The 21,278-nt window shown below is 37.2% G+C and overlaps 1 protein-coding gene across 3 annotated transcripts in view; it reads left to right on the forward strand.

The window, feature by feature from the left end:
- KLHDC1 (kelch domain containing 1) overlaps positions 1 to 21,278 on the forward strand; it is a 28,884-nt gene that overhangs the window by 2,806 nt on the left and 4,800 nt on the right. For 2 of the 3 annotated variants that reach the window (XM_031602268.2, XM_031602269.2), the window contains exons 2-10: positions 376 to 446; positions 2,454 to 2,571; positions 3,433 to 3,551; positions 5,403 to 5,481; positions 6,334 to 6,417; positions 8,338 to 8,421; positions 14,521 to 14,579; positions 19,556 to 19,668; positions 20,433 to 20,505. In XM_031602268.2, coding sequence (XP_031458128.1) covers positions 376 to 446; positions 2,454 to 2,571; positions 3,433 to 3,551; positions 5,403 to 5,481; positions 6,334 to 6,417; positions 8,338 to 8,421; positions 14,521 to 14,579; positions 19,556 to 19,668; positions 20,433 to 20,505 — 800 coding nt within the window. Of the gene's footprint in view, positions 1 to 375; positions 447 to 2,453; positions 2,572 to 3,432; positions 3,552 to 5,402; positions 5,482 to 6,333; positions 6,418 to 8,337; positions 8,422 to 11,784; positions 12,007 to 14,520; positions 14,580 to 19,555; positions 19,669 to 20,432; positions 20,506 to 21,278 lie in introns of all 3 variants that reach the window. The other variant, XM_090141922.1, reaches the window with a different exon arrangement.

Consider the following 21,278-nt stretch of genomic DNA (forward strand, 5'->3'; position numbering starts at 1 on the left):
CAACTGGTTAAAGTCCTTCCTGCAGCTACTGTTCATAACTGCTCTTTATGTGCTTATCAGTTACGCTTTTCTCTTTATTTTGCTATGTTCTGCCTGGAATTGCCTCACTGACTTGAGGAAAGACCCAGTGCAAAAGGAAAAAACATCTTGTTTTTGAACTTCTAGTATAAAATGTAAGTTATTAGCATTATTGAGCTGTGTGCTCAAAAGGTAATGATCAGAGCAAAAAAGTATGACTGTTCTGGTAGGTCATATCCTTAAGAGCATTCCATGTTGCTTAGTAACATAATATGGTATTCATTTTAAAATATATGGTGCGTAATACATGAGTGATTAAACATCTGTGACTTTTTTGTTGCTGTTGTTCCATTTTAGTCGATTGAAGAAAATGAAGTGTATTTGCCTAATGATGAGCTCTGGATCTATGAAATGGATAGCGGGTTATGGTAAGTTGAAGTATTTATATTTAATTAATTAATATACTAAATTGGTATTTGCGTAAGTTATAGTTAGCTGCCATGCAAAGACTTCTTTCAGTTATGTAAGTTATTGGTCATGTTCCTGGGAGTTCACATTGCAGGTGTGTAATGTGAAGACTGAAGAACAGACGTATGTACTTCCAAATGGCTCTAGGAAACACATTAATTGCTTAAATATGATTGTGGGCTTTGTTTTGCCTTTTTTTTTTTTTTTTAAAGAATGTTTGAAATGGCCATTTAAGTCTCTTGTTAAAATAGATATATTTTACTTGTGCCTTGTTCTCCATCCATTAGTGTTAAAGGGCTATTTAAATATTTGGGTTGTTGATCTATTTACAGTTACATATATTTGTGCTATTACTTATAACTGTGTTATGAGTGTATTTGTAAAAGTAATTCTTAACTAACCAAATCTTGCACATCACTAGCAATTTAATCATTACATTTTTGAATTTACTTGTTTATATATTCTATATAGGGAGAGATAATAATGCTTCTGTTTAAAGCTTTCCCATGGGATCTACTGTAATTGTGTTCAGTCTGTCAAGTAGGATTAATTTGGGTTCATATGTGTGCTCTGCCAGCTTCTTTATAGTATCCCAACTGTTTATGTATTTCTTGCATACCCATATGAAAAGCATCAATTTGAAATTGAGGAAGAAGGGGATCAGGACTATCTCAGGAGAGTATCTAATAGTATGTGTGAAATTCCAAACTTTGGTCAAATGACTGACTTTGAAAGCAGCATTCTGGCTACTGTTGTCTGTGTCTTTTGGTGAAAGGGCTGGCTAAAACAACCCCATACCCTCTCTTATTCCTTCCCCCATTCCTGTGTTGCCGTATCATGTGTGTTGGTAGAGCTGTTTATATGATCACGTAGGAAATTGGATCAGGAAAGCGATCTGAGTTATATTTAACTTTTTTTCAGACTTATTTTTAAGATGGATCAGTTCTTGAGCTCATTTACTTAGCACCAGCAGTTGTATGCATACAGCTGAGTGCACAGCATGACACAGGGACAAGCAGGAATGAGAGAGCAAGAGCAGAGAAGGGGAAGGTGGCTTTGTTAGCAGAGCAAAGATACTTGGGCTCGGTGCCCCATGCTGCTGTTATCCAGCACAGTGTTCAGTAAGGTTACACAGGCATCATTCACGTCTGGTGATTAAGCTTTTCCTTTTAAAGGGAACTGCTTTCAGTTCTTGTAGGCTAGGATAAGGTCAAGCATCAGAATTCAAAGCTGCATGAATCCTTTTCTTCTGTATGGTCACCGGTGGTAGAAATTGAAGGCATCTGGTCTAAGTGCAGATGTGTCAAAGATAGGAATGAATGGGATTGTTTGGTCAGTAGGCCCAGCAGAGAAGAGAAATTCTGGAAGCAGATGGGAAGCCATTCCTGAGGAGAGACACATAATGGGAATTACTGGTTTGTAGGTGACACTGGCAAGGAGAAGGCTGGGGACTGCTGACCGTGGCAGAACAGAACACTCCTTGATGAAACTGACACTATTAAAGCTTTTGTGCTGTGCTAAATACAGTGCAAAATGTGGTTTGAAAAGTGACTTATTGAGGTATGACCCAGTACCAAAATAGTGAGAACTGCAGACCTTATTTCTACTTCTGCCTCAGTTCTCCACTTCTGATATAAACAACAATACCGTGTTCTAATTTCAGGAGTTTTTGGAGTAATCACTAATACTATTTCCAGTGATTTAATAACTATTTTTTTTAGCCATAATAATAGCCTTTTAATTTGAGAAGCTTCATAAATGTATGCACAATATTCATGTGAAAGCACTCATACCACCAGAGCCTGACTTCCTATATCAGCTATAGTTTCTACTAGCTATGGCCAGCACACTGCAACTGTGTTTTTAGCTTTAAGTACAAAAATCATTAATACCTGTACTTTGAGTTTGTTAATTTTAACATGTTTGGAAACAGCATTGTAAGACTTAATATACTTGCCAAATTGCAGGACAATGCACCTCATGGAAGGAGAGTTACCTACCTCCATGTCAGGAAGCTGTGGAGCGAGCATTAATGGGAAGCTGTACATTTTTGGTGGATTTGATGATAAAGGATACAGTAATCGGGTATTGTGTTCTTTTCTTCATAATGTGTCATATTTGAACAAACAGGAATATTGACCATACTGAAATAAGGAGAAATTTAAGGAAAAACTCTCGTTTGTAGAAAAAGTGTACTTTTAAATTGACCAAAAAAACACTTTATGTTTTAATGTTCAACTCCATTTACTTTTTCTTTGAATTTTTGTTGAATCATAGCTTCAGAATGAGACTCAGTCTGTGGAACATTTTATTTCTAAGAATTGCCAGAGCTTTCTTGAGGACTTTAAAGAAATTTATAGTGGCAGTTGAAATTGATCTTGTATATCACTTTGGTGATTACCTTCCTCACGTAATGAGCAGTAGATAAAATATAACTACTGGTTTTCACAGTAATCAAAGAGCAAAGCAGCTTTGCTATCGTTTAGTGCAGAGGCAGCCAGAGTTCAGTGCAGGCTAGAAAATAACTGATAGGAAGGCTGCCATCACCTTTCAGTTTAGCAGTCCCTTCTCAAACATTGCTAATTTCAGTGTGGGTATTCCATTTAGGTTAGGTAGAAATACCTGTGGTTATTAGAACTGAACAGAGAGCTGTTGCAGGTTGCTTACAAGGCTTCTGCTGGCAGAAAGGAGCAGGGTACTACTATACTGGTCTGACAGAGAAGGCAAGGAAACTGGCCAGTCATATTCTAACTGTGTTTTTTAGGTGAATGGGGCTCTTGCCATGTGTTGCTATCTGTTATAAAGTTCAGACTGTATTTTTTTTTTTTTTTTTTAAGGAATAGCATATTCTGGGGGTAGGAATGTTGTTCTTTTTGTTACTGCTTTGTACCAGATTCTTCAACATCATTTATACTGAAAATGTTGTGATTTTGTTTTTCTTTTAAGCTGTATTATGTTAATTTGCGAACAAAAAATGGAACCTATAGGTGGAAAAAAATCACCAATTTTAAAGGTCAACCTCCTACACCACGTGACAAGCTTTCCTGCTGGGTGTACAAGGACAGGTAACACATTAACAATATTTATTATGTATTGACTGCAGAGAGGGAGTACTATAACATGAAGAGAACACAGGCTGGTGATGTGTGACACTCTAAATCTTAGCTTGAGTTGCTGTGGGATTTTGTGTGACTCTCCTTACTTTATACCAGAGTTCTCTCACGTGTGAGCTGAATTAATGGTAAGTATAAACCTGCTTTAGGAGAGGGTTAGGAAGTGCAGTGAAAGTTTCTGGGTTGCTTTGAGGCTTTGGGTAAAAACTATTGCACTTGTATTACTTCCAGAAGTGAAAAGAAATCAGTGTAGAAATGACATTGAATTTCTGTTGCGTTATGTAACTATTAATTTATTTCCTGCAATAGGGTATATTTAGTATATTTTGAAGTATTTTTAGTAGCATGCAAGTGCTAACAATTGCAAGGACATTTCAGTACCTTTGCATTATAAGATCCAAGTCAGCCTAGGTGTGTGTTACATAATTACTGAGCATATTTGGGGAAAAAAATGCTTAACTGAAACATATTTTACATCAGATTTTATAGTTATTATGGAAGGTTGCTGGATATTGTGGCATCTCTAATCACAACTAAGTGATGTCAGCTATTTGTTACAAAATTATTGTAAATGAGTAAGAATATGATGTATTGTAAAAGTTTTAAAATTTAAATGATTTATCTGTTTCTGGATTCTACATCTAAAGAGGTTCAGACTAAGCTGTATAATGTCTCTTGGTGCTGTATCCTGTTTTTGTAATTCTAATTTAATTACAAGATAAACAAAAATTGTATCATAGAATCACGGAATGGGTTTGGGTTGGAAGGGACCTTTAAGATCATCCAGTTCCAACCCCCTGCTGTAGGTAGGGACATCTCCCTCTAGACCAGGTTGCTCACAGCCCCATCCAGCCTGGCCTTGAGTGCTTCCAGGAAGGGGCATCCACAACCTTACTGGGCAACCTGTTCCAGTGTCTCCATGTGTTTGAGGAACTTTCATTTGCTATTAATGCAAGATCATTCAAAATTAAACAATACTCTGAATAGATAAGCTTAATCAGTACACTGAGATACTGGCAGAGTGTAACCAGCATAACCTTTTTGTTAAACAAGAGCACGTGGGGCTAAGCTGTGCATGTTTGTGCAAACACACCACAGAATTTCACAAGGTGTGAATTAGCAGGTCTTGGTGTGCTGCACGATGCTTTCACTGTTTCTTTAGGAATGTCAGTCTGGAATGACTTCACCATGCCATCATTTCCTAAATTGCCTTCTCCCAGGATACCGAATATCCTCAAATGTTGAAGTTGCACAAAACTTTAGGAACTGTTTCCTATGGATGTCCCTTCTATGGGTGGAATATTAGGCTGGGAGGTGTGTGACGATACTTGCAGTGCAGTATGATCAGTAACATTTAGTTGGAATAATTAGAGAAGGACTTTTTGAGCTGAGCTTTGAGAACATTAGTTGAAAAAAGGGTTTATGGAAGGCTAACAAATATTGCAGAAGCATGGGGATTTAAGTGGAAAAAGGATAAGAGTTCTAGCAAAAGCATGGAGATGTTCTGCCTTGTGTGTAACCTGTCATTTTTGCTTTGTGTCTGGAAACATGACTGTGATAAACTTGAGGATGGAGGAATACAGAGTGGGGACTTGGAGGTATCTTGTATCTCCCTCCTTGTATAGGTGGATTTTTGTCAGGCAAAGAGGATTGTAATGGTTCTACCTTTGTGCTGGGAAGATTCTCTGTGTAGTATTATTCATTATACAGTAGGTAAAGCGAAACTTGAAACTGATCGTTAAAGCTTATTCATTTGAATGCTCTCTTAAAAGCTAACAACTTCTTTTTTCTGTTGTGTTTCAGGCTAATATATTTTGGGGGCTATGGCTGTAGGAAGCACAATGAGCTGAGTGATTGCTTTGATGTCCATGATGCATTTTGGGTAAGGGATTTCCTGCAACTTAGAGTAGTTTGTCCTTTCTGATTGTCAAAACATGGCCTTTTATACTATGCTCACTAGGTGTGAAGATCTGCTTGATTGTCTTTTATGTGTAGAATCAGCACAAATGTAAATTTGAGTCTTCTATTGAAAACCTCTTGTTGCATGTTGGAAGGGGGTTGAGTGTTCTGTTTATTTGCAGTACTCACTACTAGGCTTTGAGTACAATGAAACAAAATGCTGTGGAAGTAAAAAAACAAAGACAGTATTTGAAATCTGAAAATGTATTTTAAACATAGAACTCCCAGAATATGTTACATATTTCTTGAAGTAAATAGCAGGGAATATTATAGCCTCACAAATGTAATGGACGAACACCGCTGGTTATTTTTCTTAATTTCTTTACCAAGTCAATGCCATATGCTTTAATGACTGTAATGAGCTCCTACAGATGGCAGAAGGAAGGAGTCTGGTGAAAGTGTTCATTCAAATGAACTAATAGGCATGCATTCAAAGGAGTACAGAGCCTTACTTCAAATGCTAAATATTGACTTACAAGAAATGTATTATTTTGTGCAATAAGATATATTGTAGAATTTGCCTACTGCAGTGACTGATTTTGGAGCTCAAAGCTCATTTTCAAAAGAGCCATCATCCCTAACACTCCTGACTGCTGCTGACCTTTAACCAGACCTGAGTTCCTCTGCCACTTTAAAACATTAGCCCATGTTGGTTTTTTCTTTAAATAAAATAGTTTAGTTTATTTTCTGTTTTGATAGCTCTATCTGTACTCTTTAATGAGCACAACGATTTTAAGATGAAATAACGTTTTTTATTTTTGAACTTCTCTTTTAGGAAGGACAGATTTTCTGGGGATGGCATAATGATGTTCATGTTTTTGATACAAACACACAAACTTGGTCTCAACCAGCAATTAGAGTGAGTGTTTTTAAGTCTTGCTGTCTGAGATAATTGTGTTTTTCCTGCATTGTGAATAGTTCCTGAGCTCTAGAAATTGATGTCAGGACAAGCAATTTGAATATGCATAGTGTCACACTGGTTTATAACACTGAACAGGAGGACACTTGACAGAACTAAAATGTGCAGAACTCAAGGTTTGACACCATGACTTTTTCCCTCCAGGACATGATTAGATGGGTGTTGGTTTTTTTTCTATCATATTCTGAGACTAAAAATATAGCAAGGTTCAGAGAGGTATTTGAAATATATATAGATTAGATGCTACGGTATTTTATATCTAGAATGCAGAGCTTTGTATTCAGACTTTAAAACGAATGTTGGGAATATGAAATTACTGTCAGCTCTCCATTACTGGAAGGATAAGGCACTGGAATACTCCCCCCAAACCATTTATTATGTATAGCAGAAAGGTGCTGAGAATCACTCAGAGCATGGTGGCATTTCAGTGACCCTCACACAGCACACATCAGTCCTGCAGAATGCATTCTGCTGGCTGTTGGGGTGTCTTGTAGTTCTTTCAGGGCTCTGGTTCTGGAAACATTCCTTAGCTGGAGCATGATCATTAAGCCATGCTGCATGTCCTAGCAAAGGCTTTCTGGGACACAGCAAAGGTCTCTGGGCAGTGTGTGGTGTAAATGTATGAATGGTTTTAGTGGTGCCAGCAGGTGTTAATGAACACTGTTGTTCTGTTTTGATATGAAGCTGTTTGGTTGGTTGCAACTGTGTATAATTAATCTGCAACATGGATGAACTTTCACAAATAACTGAGAGTTGGCCCTATGAGAATTTAAGGCCTGGCCTGGGGACTTCTTCCTCCCTTCTTTCCCTTCTCCTTTTCCATAAAGCTGATAAGTCAGTCAGTGTGAATGATAGCAACAGTGGTCTTGAAATTTAGGCTCTCTTCGTTTAACATTCAGCTCTCACAGTCTTAAAAAGAAAAAGGCTGAGAGAGACACAGAAAACCTTTCTTATTATTAAATGAGGCCTTCTGTCTTTATTTGTGAAGTAAAAATGTTGGTTATTATGAAGGGGTTATGTATGCATTATTTGAGTGCTGGATATATGCTGTTGCTGTATTCTCTTGGGGCCTAGTATTGAAAAATGTTTTAAAAAAATCCCTCATAGTCATGCAATCATGTTAGAATAAACAGACCAGATAGCCTTCAGCAAATACATTATTTTAATAGTCTTCCAAAGGAGTGGATATACTCAGTTTCCCAGTAAAATACTGATATTAAATATAATAGTATAGAGATTCAGAAAATCCTGGTGAGTTTACAGAAGGAGTCGTTAGAGGTATATGGCAACAAGGTGTGTTGCCATAGGTTTTGTTTTATTTACCAGATGTTCTGAAATTCCTACAAAATTAAATGCAAAAAAAAATTGAAATTATTGCTTAAAAATAAAAGCTATCTCTTTCCAACTTACCCGGGGAAGATTTTTTAGCATGTGGCTATTAGGTGTTACATAAACATTAAAAATCTGATCCCAGAGATCTCTGGTACCAGTTTCTGACAGTTTGCACCTAGGAAGAGGTAAAGCTTCATGGGATTTATCAACAGTTACTGATGTGTTATTTTAATTTCATGCTTAGGAAGTAAAGATAGATGAATTGAATTTCACTTGAATAAATCATTGATAAATTAGACCAGGAGGGAATACATTAAATGTTAGCAACTGAAGCAACTCATTGAAAGCTGTCCTTAGCAGCTATGTGTATTTTCTAATGTCTGTGGAGTCTGGGATGTGCTTATAAATCATTTAAAACTGGAGGTCTGTCAGCATATCGATGCCTGTTGGCCTTTGTTACTGTCTTACCATTAGTCCTTGGCTGACACTTTGACCATGTTCTGAAATAACATCTATTGATCCTTTCAGGGTGGAGATCCACCTCAGCCTCGAGCAGCCCATACGTGTGCTGTACTGGGAAATAAAGGATACATCTTTGGAGGACGAGTGCTGGTTAGTGTATAATTAAAACATCTTATTGGTGGCAATGTTTTTTTTGTTTTTTTTTGGTAGACTTTTGTGTTTGCTTGAAGTTTTTTTTTTTAAAGCAAATTATTTTTGCAGTAGAAAGTGTTACTGGCCTAACCAGTATGTTTATGAGTGGTGAACCCACAATGCTCTTTCATTCCCCCTGTGCCTTACAAAAAGGAGAGAGATTCTGTCTTTCTGTCTACAGTATTAATGCTAAAGTATGAATTGTACCAAAAAGGGAAAAACAGATTGACTGTATGATAAATGTAAATGCTTAGAAATCAAAAATGGCTGACCTGCATCTGTAGGAGATGCTTCTTGAGAAGTAGAGAGAAAACAAACCTGATAACAGATCAGATTTTAATAAATGGTGGGATGCCAGGTGCTTGGTACGGCATTACAGGTTTATACATCTCTTAATGAAATGATACAAAAGTGAATGCAACAAGGATTTTAGCTTGTGCTATTTTTCTTTCCTAAAGAAAGGGGAACTATGTAAGGGAACAGTCACTTCTTCCTCGTTTTTACCTGCTGAGAAATTGAAGTTTATTATAGTGTGTTTGATCAGTATTTTATATTTACAATTGCAACACATGCTTCTGAAAGGTACGAAATACCAGATTTCAGCTGGCTTGATAATTTGAACTATTTTTTGCATACTAGTGTCTGAAATGTGGTCATTTAGAAAAGCAGGATGTGATTACAATGTCTGGACACAAAGCTAATATCTCTGTACGTTCAAGCTGGTCCAGCAAGCTGCAGCACGATATCTGATAGCACAGGCTGCTGCAGCCAGCAGTCATCTCAGTCCCATTAAGCCTCTCCTCTGCTCTCTGAACTCCATTTTTGCAGTCTGTCTTTACGTTCAGCATGTTTTGTGTCCTTGTTAAAGAATATGTGAAGAGCATTGGAAAGATTGCTGTCAACAGCTCTTTTCTATGTATCCAATAGAGGCTCTTGACCGCAAGAGTAAGGTTTGTATGTATTTTCTTAACAGCTGATCTAAGACTGTACCATTTAGTACACTGTCTTAAATCTACTGCCGTTTAGGAATCATCAAGGGCAAAGAGATGTATATGATGTACTGTGCATATTTAAAGCAAAGCTAGGTTCTTGCTGTATTGTCTTAACTCTTAAACTCCTTACTTTCTTAGCTCTTTTTCACTTGGGAAAAAAAAAGTCACAGGTATAATCCTATGGTTGGTTATCTGTACCTAACGAACTTGAAGCTACCACTGGAAAGTAGGGAGATACTAAAATCTCAACAAAACATTTAATTTTTCTAGCATTGGTTAGTGGAAATTTTCTCCTTACACTTCTCTGTTGAAGCATTAAATAAATGTAAGTATTTAAGCCTGAGGCAGCAATCCAATATTAATAATATATATCCCTTTCTTATGTCTGAAAACAAAGGTGGTAGTGAGTAGTCTTAACTAATGCAGGTTTCACCTAGCATCTGGAAAGTTCTTTGCCAGATTAGTTTTCTTATGGGGGGGGGGAATGTACCAATTCTTTTAGAACTGCTGCAAAAGCATAGGTAAGATACTATTTTTATATGTCTCCATATGAGCTGGAGTTCATAAGAAATGTGAGAAGCATTCTGTGAAGAAAGTAAAAAAAAAAAAAAAAAAAAAAAAATCCTAATTTAAGTTACTGTGTACTCACTCATCCGTATTTATAAAAAATTGTTACAATTTTAGCCTGTTTTTTACCTGTTACTGATTCATAGCCTTTAATTGTATTCAGCTAGAAGATGAGCCTTATGCTTTCTACTGCTATGAAAAGTAACAGTAAAGGAGCTTTTGAAAGCACTCTGTTTCCATAGTTTTACTATGTGAAAGAAAAGGAGTTAAGTAACTGTTGGTTGGAAATGTCCTATAATGAACATACACCAGCTTCATGTTAGAAAGCTTTGATAACCTAAAGCTTGAATTCTCAAGGTATTGTAATTTTTTCCCATTCAAGTTCACCTTATTTTTCAAGCTGTAAAAGTCGTGTTGTGATTTTTTTCATTCTTCTCAGGGAAAGCCTACAGTTCTGTTAAAAAATGGCTTATCCTGCTTGCTCAGATGGAAACCAGACAGGTGGAAAACGGCCACAAAAATCAAATATGCAGTCAGTTATTCACTTTGAATTTCTTCCCACTGCTGAGGGAAAAGTTTTTACCTGAGTACCTTTTCAGGGCAATCAGAGAGGAAAGTAACCAAGACTGATCATGTTGATTCTTAGCAGTCTGCATTACGTTGCCTTTGATACAGGCTCACAATCCTTGGATTGTTGCTAAAGCCCCACCTCTGTCTGGCAAAACTGCAAACAGTAGCTTCCAGAGCTGTAGGTTTGAACAAACATGATTTACAAACATTTGAGGAAATAAATGGGTAGTGGGAGAGACAGAAAAAATATCTGGTCTTAAGCAAATACTGTGCGTCAGAGTTAGCTGTAGTAGGCTGTGACCTCTGTAAATGAATCCTTGCTAACCACAGCTGAACTGAATCCTGCCTCTCATTTAGCAAGTCTACAGACATGAGAGGGAGAGAAACTAAATGTGAAGAACAAAACCTGCAGCTCGGGACCTTCTGACCTACTATTCATTTCTGTGTACTACTGCGGCCTTTAAAACTTTGCTCCCTCTGGCTTTCTCTTAGTCTCTATGTAGTGCAGAGGTACTTTGCAGAACAGGATAGCGTTGCATGCTGTGTCCAAGCTAGCCAGGGTTGCTGCATTGTGCCTGTTGCAATTGAACTGCTCTGTGACTCCAGCTAAGACTTCCACACGGCCTCTGCTACCTGCAAGTAAAGTTATTAATAAACTGGAGCTCACCTGTGATTTCTCCACTGAGCTGTTGTGTAATTAGATATGCCCTAAGAGGACATGCCCTCTGGATTCTGTTAATTCTGTCTGTTTCACTGCAGGATTCAGAAATGCAAGAAAGCTCCAGTCTGAAAGGGTTTTTCTCTCCCTCAAGTAGCACCTGCTTTCTTAATAACCACTTGCTAAATTTCACTGAAACCACTTGGGAAGGATATGAGAGACAAGTGAAATTTTGGAAAGCTGTATTTAATTTTGTATGAGAGTAGTAACTATAATTTCCACCTTAGAGATACCTTATTATCAATTCACTTTCTATTCTAGACATAAATGAAGGAAGCTTACAGAGTTTAGAAAACATTCAGTGAGGCAGGAGGAGTTAATGTAAGACATGAAGCAGGGAAGGAAAGCTAAAGACATCAGTAAAGAACTACGTTTCCTGAGAAGAGTAACTCCCCCCAAGAGGGTGAAGTCTTGCTTTTGTCCATAAATTAAGGAGCAAATACGGGGTTGCTCTGCTCCTCCTTCTCCTTCTAGTTCACCATAATACAAATCTTCCCAGGGAAAAGGCTCTACAAGGAACCAGAAAGGGCCAGGAAGTGTCATGAGGCTTCTCGTATTCATCCTTCTGGGAGGAAAGGGCACCTTTTTCCAAAGTTGGAGCTAGAGCTGGTAAAAGAAGATGATGATCAAAATCAATTGTACCAGGAATCATTTGAAAACAGGCTCAGAAGTATTATGTGGACTCTGTTCCTCCAGGTAAGACCCTGAAAATCAGGAATGGGAGAAAGTGGGAAGGAAGGAAAGTTAGTCCAAAAGATGGTGCAAGTCTCATGTTTAAGTGGAAAGTTTTCATGTAGAGATTGATGAAGTAGTAATGCAGTCTTTTCAGCAGCTCTTCACACATCTGATGCCTAACGTATGCATGCTTACATTTCTTTTTAACTTTTTTGTCACTGAAGATAAGAAGATACATTGAACTGCAGTCTTTCTTTTACAAAGATTTGAGTTGTAATAGCTGTTTGATTGTAAATCTGAGACTGGAGAGCTATACTGAGTTTACTGTAACAGTAGTGATCAATAAATATGTCACCCTTAATGCCTTTCATCACACTAGAAAGCTAGTCCTGACACAAGGCAGATCTTGGTTAATGTTTACTGGGCTGCATATAAATGAATATGCCATAGATAAGTAAGATGTCTGAGTCCTTGTGGCTCAGAGGGAAATGCAGACCCTCTTATGATGCTTAATGCTTTTGAGCCAGTTAAGAATCAATGTAGGATTATGAGCTAAGTGATTAAATATAGTAGCTAGGAGTTATAAATACAGGAGCAACTGCAGGAAAACTTGGCATGCTTGCCTGTGTGATACCTTACTGTGAGCTTTATAGTTTCCCTAATAAGGGTTGAGTAGAAAGACATTTTAATTTATTAAAGCTATGTTAAAGGACTGAATCTCAGACAGAAATGTCCAACTGATGCTGTGTTTTGAATTCAAAATGAAGTTGATGTAATTACTCATTTGTCAATCTGTTGAAACATTAGCATGTAAAGTTATTATACATTGATTTCCTAGGGACCGAGGAACTGAAAACTGCTCCATCTTCTGCCTTTTTAAAGAGAGGAAGGTCAGCTAAGAGGTCTTGAACAGCATCTTCATGAAAGCTTAATTTGCAATATAACAGCACCTTTCTTTCTTCCCTTCCTTTAATCCATGTCCTCTGTATTGAACTGTTATTCCAAGACGATTAAATGTTTGCAATTCTGGAGGCCACAATGTTGTTTTTTTCCCACCCTATCCTCAAGTGTCTAACTGTGTACAAGTACAGCAGAAGAATCTCAGTAATTGCATTTTGCTTTCTACGTGTGTGATGTATTCCTCGTTTCCTTCAGAGCCACCTGAAGGAGCAGGAAGCTGAATAGACTTGTCATGGAAGACAGATCATCTCACTAGCTGTTAGTTGGACCAGATTCTATTGTTATATTCACCTTCTTGTGGGGGTAAAGTTTCTCAGGCAACGCACAAAAGCACTTGCATTCTGTTTTTCTTAAGCCTGTTGGCTTATCTGAAGACAAAACACTAGTTAATATCATCTTCCCCTGGACAGAAACAGGCTAGCACGTAAGAGATCAGAGGAGGCCACAGCTATCTTGAAAACCTTGCTGTTCCCTGAAAAATGCTGAGAGACCTTCCATAGCTTTGATGGACTGCTCTGGAAGTCTCTCAAACTCACTAACTGGCTGAGTTCTCAGCGATAAAACTACTCCTATTCTGACTTAAATGACAAGTCTAGTTTCTGCCTCAAAGGATCTACAAGCTGGAGAAAGGCTTATTCTAATAGATCTATGGACTGCCTTAGGAGAAAGAAATTGTAAGGTAAGGCAAGCTATATTTCCCTACTTCTCAGATACTGTTTAGTACTACTAGGGGAATCACAAATGTCAGTCAGGTGTATTGCAAGGCACTGAAAATACTGCTACAATCTCAAGCAAAGAAATTGTCTTACATTCTCTTCCCAGTCTCCCTCCTTTTATGTTTTCAAGGCAATTACTTCATTCTAAAACACAGGCATATATGCAAGCGCATTGATTTCCCATTCTTCTTACTGATACATTTTATTATTTCCATGGCAAATGCTAAAGGATCATGGAACCTTATTGTTGACAGTAGTAACTTTGTGAAAGGGCTTGCCATCCAGAAAAGAAAAACAAACACAGATGGTTTTTAACTTCCTGTGGGATGTCATGCACTGAGTACGTTACAAGAAATAAGTGAGCAGGCAGCCAAGAGGATGTATAGTTACAACCAGAATGCAAATAAAAATTGAGAAACTATGTATAAAGTACTGTACCTTCTGCAATTGCCTACTGCAGGTTCTATGGATCAAAATTAAATACATTTCCAGGAATCCAAGTATCACATAGCTCTTCATTATTAAATGATTGTTTAAGAATAAAAGTGACTCCGTAGTGCCACTGCTTTATTACTGGGTATACTCCTGACAGTTTACTTTCAGAGAGTTGCCTGGTGGGTTTTCTTTTGATTGTTATTGTTTGCTTGTTTGTTTTTTAGAAGAAATGCTTTTCATCTGCCTCACAGTGCAGAGTTGTTTTAAGGCACACAGGTACAGGTTTCTTGAAAATATCTTACGTAAATTTTCTGTCCTAGGATGGTATCAATGAAATACTTTGCTCATTGTTTACTTAATACAACTTAACTGGGACATTTTTTTTCTTTCTTTCTTTCTTTTTTTTTTTTTTAATTTGTTTTAGCAAACGAGGATGAATGATTTGCACTGCCTGAATTTAGACACTTGGACCTGGTCTGGAAGGTAAGTTTTTCTCTCTAATGTTTAAAGTTGAATGTAGCAAGTTGAAACACAGTTAAATAGTTCCAGTGTTGATTTTGTAGCTTTTCCAAGAGGAGAATGGGAGTTTGGGGACAATTACAACAGCTGTTACGTTGTGATTTCAATTTAATTTAATTTGATAGGGGTTACTACACTTGTTCTGTTCTGCACCAAATCATTGTTAATGCTATTTCAAGCACAGCATGCAGTGATTTAACATCCTAATTTCCATGAAGGGTTCATTTATCCATGTGGAAATTTTAGTTTTGATGTCCTTCTGAATACTGTATTTTCCTATACATTTTCCTATAGATCTTGCTCTCTGCAGTCCAGATTGAGGAAAGGTGATTTTTTTTTCCATTTCAGGCATCTAAAACTTTTTTTTTTATTAGGTAAAATAACTGACATATATATTTCAGTTTTAACTATGTGAAGTATTAGCATGCATTTTTTTAAATGCTATACTATACTTCCTATAGAATCAGCGGATATATTGTTAGCTTATAGACAAACCAGGAGGCCAACAGGTGATAACCACTCTTCTGTGGTTCCTGCTTGCAAGGTAACCTAATGGTAATCCCAAAAAAGACCATAAACTGCAACTTTACAATTTTATGCACATACTGAGATGCTGCTCCAGAGCTTTATGTGCTTCATGCAGCTATGATGGACATCTCTGTGACTTGCTGATCCAATCAAGCATGTTCCTCTGCCCTCTGAAACAAGAGCTAAACCAGGGTGTAGACAGTCCTCCACCAATTCCATCTTACTGCTGGTGGACAGCAGGACAAGGAAGTCTCACAGTGACCTTTCAAAGAAGCACCTCTTTGGAGACTTCTTAAATCAGCACTTAAGATTAACTGAAGGTTTAATTGACCATTTTCTTTGTTGGTTGTTTTAAAACAAAGAATATTTTGCTTAGATGACACCATTATTCTTAGTGTGAATTTTCCCCACAGGTGGATTGATTATTCCAGTTACTGGATGTAATTGCTTGCTTTTTTTTTTTTTGGATTGTTGCACAAGCAGTTACTCTTTGACTCACTTTATTATTGCCTTAAAAAAGGAAAGCTGTGACATTTGAGTGACAAGTCAGTAAGAGGAACATCAAGCCCTGAAGAAAGGTTGTTGTAGTTCTAAGACCAAGCTGGCCATATGAAAGTTCCTGTCCATTTTATTGGCATTTGAAAGCTAATTTCCAGGTTTTCAAGATTTTTTGGTTCTTGGCCTCAGTACAACAGAATGATTTTGCATACAAGTACACATACATATTTTCAGACTGAGGATGGTGATACTAGAGGTAACCATTCCTTTAAACTTCTGTTCTAATACCCAATTATGTCTATATTGTGATCCAAAAGTAGCTCAGAGGACTGACCTGTGATTTAGTATAGTCTGATAATTTAGGACACTGCTGCAAAAAAGCTTTGCAAGATATCTGCACCGTGCATATTTACTCACACCTAGAAGAGTAGCTAATCAAAAGCTGTTCTTACGGGCAGCCTCTGCTCTTCCTTTGGTGTCCGATCTTATAGGAGCCTGAAAAATATAATTCAGACCATCACAAATGGAAGAATTCAGATTAGCCACATCTGCAAATCAGGAAAAAAGGACATTTGTCTAATGCAAGACAATGTTCTCTTCAAATAATTATAGCTACAAATATATTGTCTATTATGGTATTATCATATCACCAGTCTACCTGTCAGCATGCACAATAGCTCTAAAATAGACTTAATCTCCTAATTATAAGAGGAGCAAAAATTCAGCATGTCTTTCAGGAGCTATCAAAATAGTATTCACATTTTAACTCTGTTCCACTGGCTGTCTTTGCTCAAATTACTTGGAAAATGATTTCTGGGTAAATACATCCATTCATGGAGTCACTGACAGTAGCTATATTAGAAATTGGGCATTTGTAGGGAACGTCTCCAGTCTAAAGAACATAGTCCCAGAAGTTCCACCATTTTGCACAGTGTAAAATGAGGTAGAGCAGATAAACAGAGTGGCATTTTTTTCTCTTCTGGTTTTTAACCAATGAAGTTACATATTAAGAGTGAGAAATGAACCAAATCACTCCATATCCTTTGAGCACCAGCAGTTACGAATAGTTCTAATCAGGCAATCTGTTTCCAGCTAAAAACTGTCTCAGAAGCTGAGTGGGGAAATTCCTTCAGACTTTCTTGCCATCAGAGTGAATATTTTCTGCTCTAGGTATCTCTTGGAACTACCATTTCCTTTCTTATGCTATCACTTCATATTCCTCTGCTCTAATGACAAATGAAAAGCTGAGCAAGCTGCAGTCTTTCTGATCTTGGTAAGAGAGTTACCTGAGACATTCTGCCACCGCAGAGAGATTGCATTTTAACTGCCCACGTGAATTATTGCCAAATGAGGGTCAAGCATTTAGTACAGGTTAAAAAGTTTGATTATCTGAATGCTGCAGATGTTTGGATTTCTACTGTGAAGTACACATCTCCCAGCGAGGTGTTGGTTTGAACAGTCCAGCATCCATATTCACTTGTTCAGCATCTTCTCTGAAAAATTCCAAACTTGATTTTATTGAAAGCCTTGTGGCCTGTCATTAACTGATACACTGTGATGGCTCATCATACACTTCTTTCACCAGACTGCTTTACCAACTAGTTGTACCAGATTTTCTTTCTTATTTAACTCTGTACAGGTTTCTTAAGGAATTGCATCATATTACTTTACTAATCCAGGAATATATTCCAGCATGGGATTGCAATAATAGTCATCTTTTATCACAGTATTCATTGTTAAGCTTCTTTGAAAATACTCTTGCATTACTCAGATACAGCTTTGACTTGCCACTGTTACCAGCCAGCACAAGTAAGGCTCAGAGCTGAGACTGACCTTTCCTGGAGTTAACTGTCTGTATACAGAAAAGATTAAGGAAATGCCCCCATGCTGCCACCACCTGTTGGCTCTGTACTCAAACCTCCTGAAATTCCTTCCCAAATCTTAACTGCTATGCAGAAGAAAAAAATGCTAAACATGAGTAACTGGGAGGGTCTTTTTACAGACTGTTGTTGCAATAAAGGTCTTTAAATGAATGTCTTTGCAGCTGGAAGTAGTGATTTTTAGAGGTAAAACATTTCTTCTTGAAGAGTAATGTAGCTTATACTGTCTCTTACCACTTACCAGGATGCCACTTTAATACAGTTCTCAATATGTCCAATGTTGAAACTGTCAGGTAGGAGTGGAGCAGGGAAAGACCTCTACTGCTACTCAGAACTTACTCCATCTTTGAGCTCCACCAACCTGCTACTCAAAATGTCCAATAGTATGATATTTCTATTACCATGATTTTTTTTTTTTTTTTGTATCAGTAGCATGGAAATTCAAATGCTACCACTCATCAGTATCTGGTACATACTTTTCTAAACATCAAAACTTGTATCTCAGCAGAATCCTGCCTCTTTTGCAGATCTGAGAAGTATCTTATATGAGAGTTATGTGAAGCAGGCACTTAAATAAACATTGTCAACTTGGCTCCAACTTCAGCGCCAAATTTAGTAGGACAGTTTTGCGATCACTATTTAATTAGCTGTAATTCTTCAGTCCTTGCTTCCAGATGGAGAACTGCTCAACAGTCAGCAGTAGTGAGATTCCTCTAACTGCAGATGCCTGCATTACTCACCCTAGGCTTTCTCTGTGCTCAGTTAGAGAAACAGGCGCTGCTTTGGCATGAGATAACTGCTGCCAAGGTAGACATCTGAAAAATGTCACAAGTTCTGCTCTTCAAGAAACTATTTCTCTTCATTGATTGTAAAGGAAATACAGATTATTGTCTCTTTTTGCTGTATTCACAGTATAGATAGAACACACATCTGGGTAAATTACATTAATCCCTCTTCAGCAAAGTAGGAAAAAAGAAAGGTAACCGGTTCTTGGAAATCTGTGTGGGCTCTTGCAAAGTCCTCTCTTTTGCTCTATGCACAGTCCAGCAAGAGTCTGACCCTGCCACAGAGCTGACTGGTGTTTGTAGCTGTTCTTTTCATTATCTTTGCAAAATCAGGACATAGAGAGTATGTGGTAGCCTAGACTGTGTGTGTCTAAGCTTAGATACAAAGAAGTTCCCTTTTGTTAGATCAAAATACTAGGTGGTCTGATGCCCTCTGGAGGTCCGTATCTTTCTATGCTGACTTTTAGAATCCACCTCATGCAACTATACACCAAAGTGCCTAGATTAAGATGATGTGAATTCAGGCCACCCACTACAGGAAATTCCAAATGTTCAGCTTCTGTATCCAGATTCTCATCTCAAGCATATGTAACTGTGCAGCTAAAATGAAATACTTAGATAAAATCTGGAAGAACGTTATTTTTGTAATGTGACCAGAATTTTAGAACAATAAACTGCCTCTGTTTCATACTTAAAAATTTTTCTTTTTAGTCATTTTTTTTTTCCCCTCAAAGTTTGAGCAGCCCACCATTATGTGAAAAGGCACAATGTTGGGAGAGATACAGTACCCTTCGGTTAAGACATAAAGCTATGATCCTTGCAGCATTTAAAATTATTTTCTTAGGAGTTGAAAGATAGTAATTCCTTAGGATCCAGTTTAAATTCCTACGTGTGCTGTGCAGGTTATTTGAATATACTGTTCTTCCTTTGCTGTCCTGAGTGCTTTCAGTTGTTTGTTAATTAGTGGCTTCAGTAATGTTAAGAAAACAAACAAAATAGCAATCTCTGCTTTTCTCCTCTCCTGGTATTTCTGTAACTGTTGAGAGGACAGTCACCACAAGAAAGTACTTGCTTTAGATTTGAACATTGCTCTTCTTGAGGGTAAACTCAGATTGCTGAACTGCAAATTTTTCACTGGGAAAATATCCAAGCTTGCCCTAAGACAGACTGAATTAACGATTAAATTTCCCATCAGGTTCATGTTCAGCATTCTTTGAAAAATTGCTTTTTGTTTATTTGTTTCATCAAGAATTAGTATCAGTGGAGAGAAACCAAAGGATCGATCGTGGCACACCCTTACTCCAATAGGAGATGACAGACTCTTTCTTTTTGGTGGACTGAGTTCTGATAATGTTCCTTTAAGTAAGTAATTTAAAGATTATAATTTGATTGTATCCTTCAGTACTAACTAAATATACTGTGATATTTGTTGTCTTTCTCAAATTGGAGTTGAGTCTTTTTACAGAGTTCTTATGACACGTAAGTTTTTCTCTTGCCATGTTGCTTTTTAAAGAAATGTAGGTGCATGTTGTGCAGCACAGTGATAAGATATGATGATAAATCTTTCACTGAGCTGTCCATGATCTAAAAAAAATAAAAATTTCACACAGTCAGGTGTGAGCAGGGGGTAACTTTTGATCTGAACATGAATTGCAGTAAGAAGATGCATTACATCAATGTGTTATTTGTACATTTTTGGATGAATCACAGCTATAAAACATGAAATAGGAAGTAAGGTGGTCTCCATATTCTGTGTCCCCTTTCTAGAAAGAGCAGCTTTTGTAGAAAAGGCAGTCTTCTCATAACAGGATATGAAAATAGCTTTGAGTGTCACAGATATATTCCATTGGGAGGGGATGCTTTCCAAAAGGATGTTGACCTGCTTTCATAGGAACGTCAGCCTGCTTTTTCAGTATATCAAAAAGAAAAGAAAAAAACAGTTTAATTTCAGATTTCAATGCAGCATGCTTTTGGTAAGTGAATGGCTAGGTTAAATTACAGGGATTGAAGTGGTGCTAGTTAATGTAGTGATGTTTTTGTTATCTTAATGTACCATCCTCCTGGAACACTTTTTGTATAAGTGAAGGGGAAGGTAATAAACTACTCATATATGTTTTTATTTACAGGTGATGGCTGGATTCACAGCATTACAACAAATGGATGGAAACAACTTACTCATCTGCCTAAGAGTAGGCCTAGGTACACAATAACATTTGCTGAAATTTAGACATTTCAAGTTAAGGAATTCTGAATTACTCGACAGTGTTTTTAAACTATGTTATATGAGAATATTTTACAAATATTTTACAGAAATGAATGCAGTGTGATTGAAAGCTTGCACTACTTCTTTATGCTCCTTCATACCAGATAAGGGATTACTTATGGTTGTTACAGTTGAATTATGGTGCTTATTTGCATTAAAATATTTTAATGCAAATTAACCTTTTTATACAAGAAAATTTATATTGCTTAACTTTTGAGGAATTTTATAACCAAGGAGAATTACGCATGCTAGTTAATGATGACACATTTTGAGAAATATGGGGAAGACAACAATTAAAATGCTGATGGACCTTTTGGGGTCCAAAAGAATTACAAACAGCTCTTATTTGTTTTGGTTTGGTTTTTTTCTCTGAGCAGAAGCAACTAATCATGATCACAGTTGTGCAAAGCTGACTTCAGTTCTAAACAACAACAGCTGGATTTAAGCAGCACAATTGAAGCTTGTAAAGTTGTTTTTTTTTAGTTTTGAGAACTTAACTGACAATCAAAAAAAAAACCTACCTCTAGATGTATGTGGCTATACTGTCTGTTCCAGACTGTTGCCCTTTCCTCTCAAGTTTGTGACAACAGAAAAAGATCACTTCTGATTATTTTATCCTATTCTAGGTTACTTTAAAATATAACAGACCAAGTTTTCTGTTTTCTTACATTTAAAACTATTTAAAGTCTAAATAAATTCATACCTTAGC

The sequence above is a fragment of the Phasianus colchicus genome, chromosome 5 (assembly GCF_987193195.1).
Source record: "Phasianus colchicus chromosome 5, bPhaCol1.hap1.1, whole genome shotgun sequence".
NCBI lineage: Eukaryota > Metazoa > Chordata > Aves > Galliformes > Phasianidae > Phasianus > Phasianus colchicus.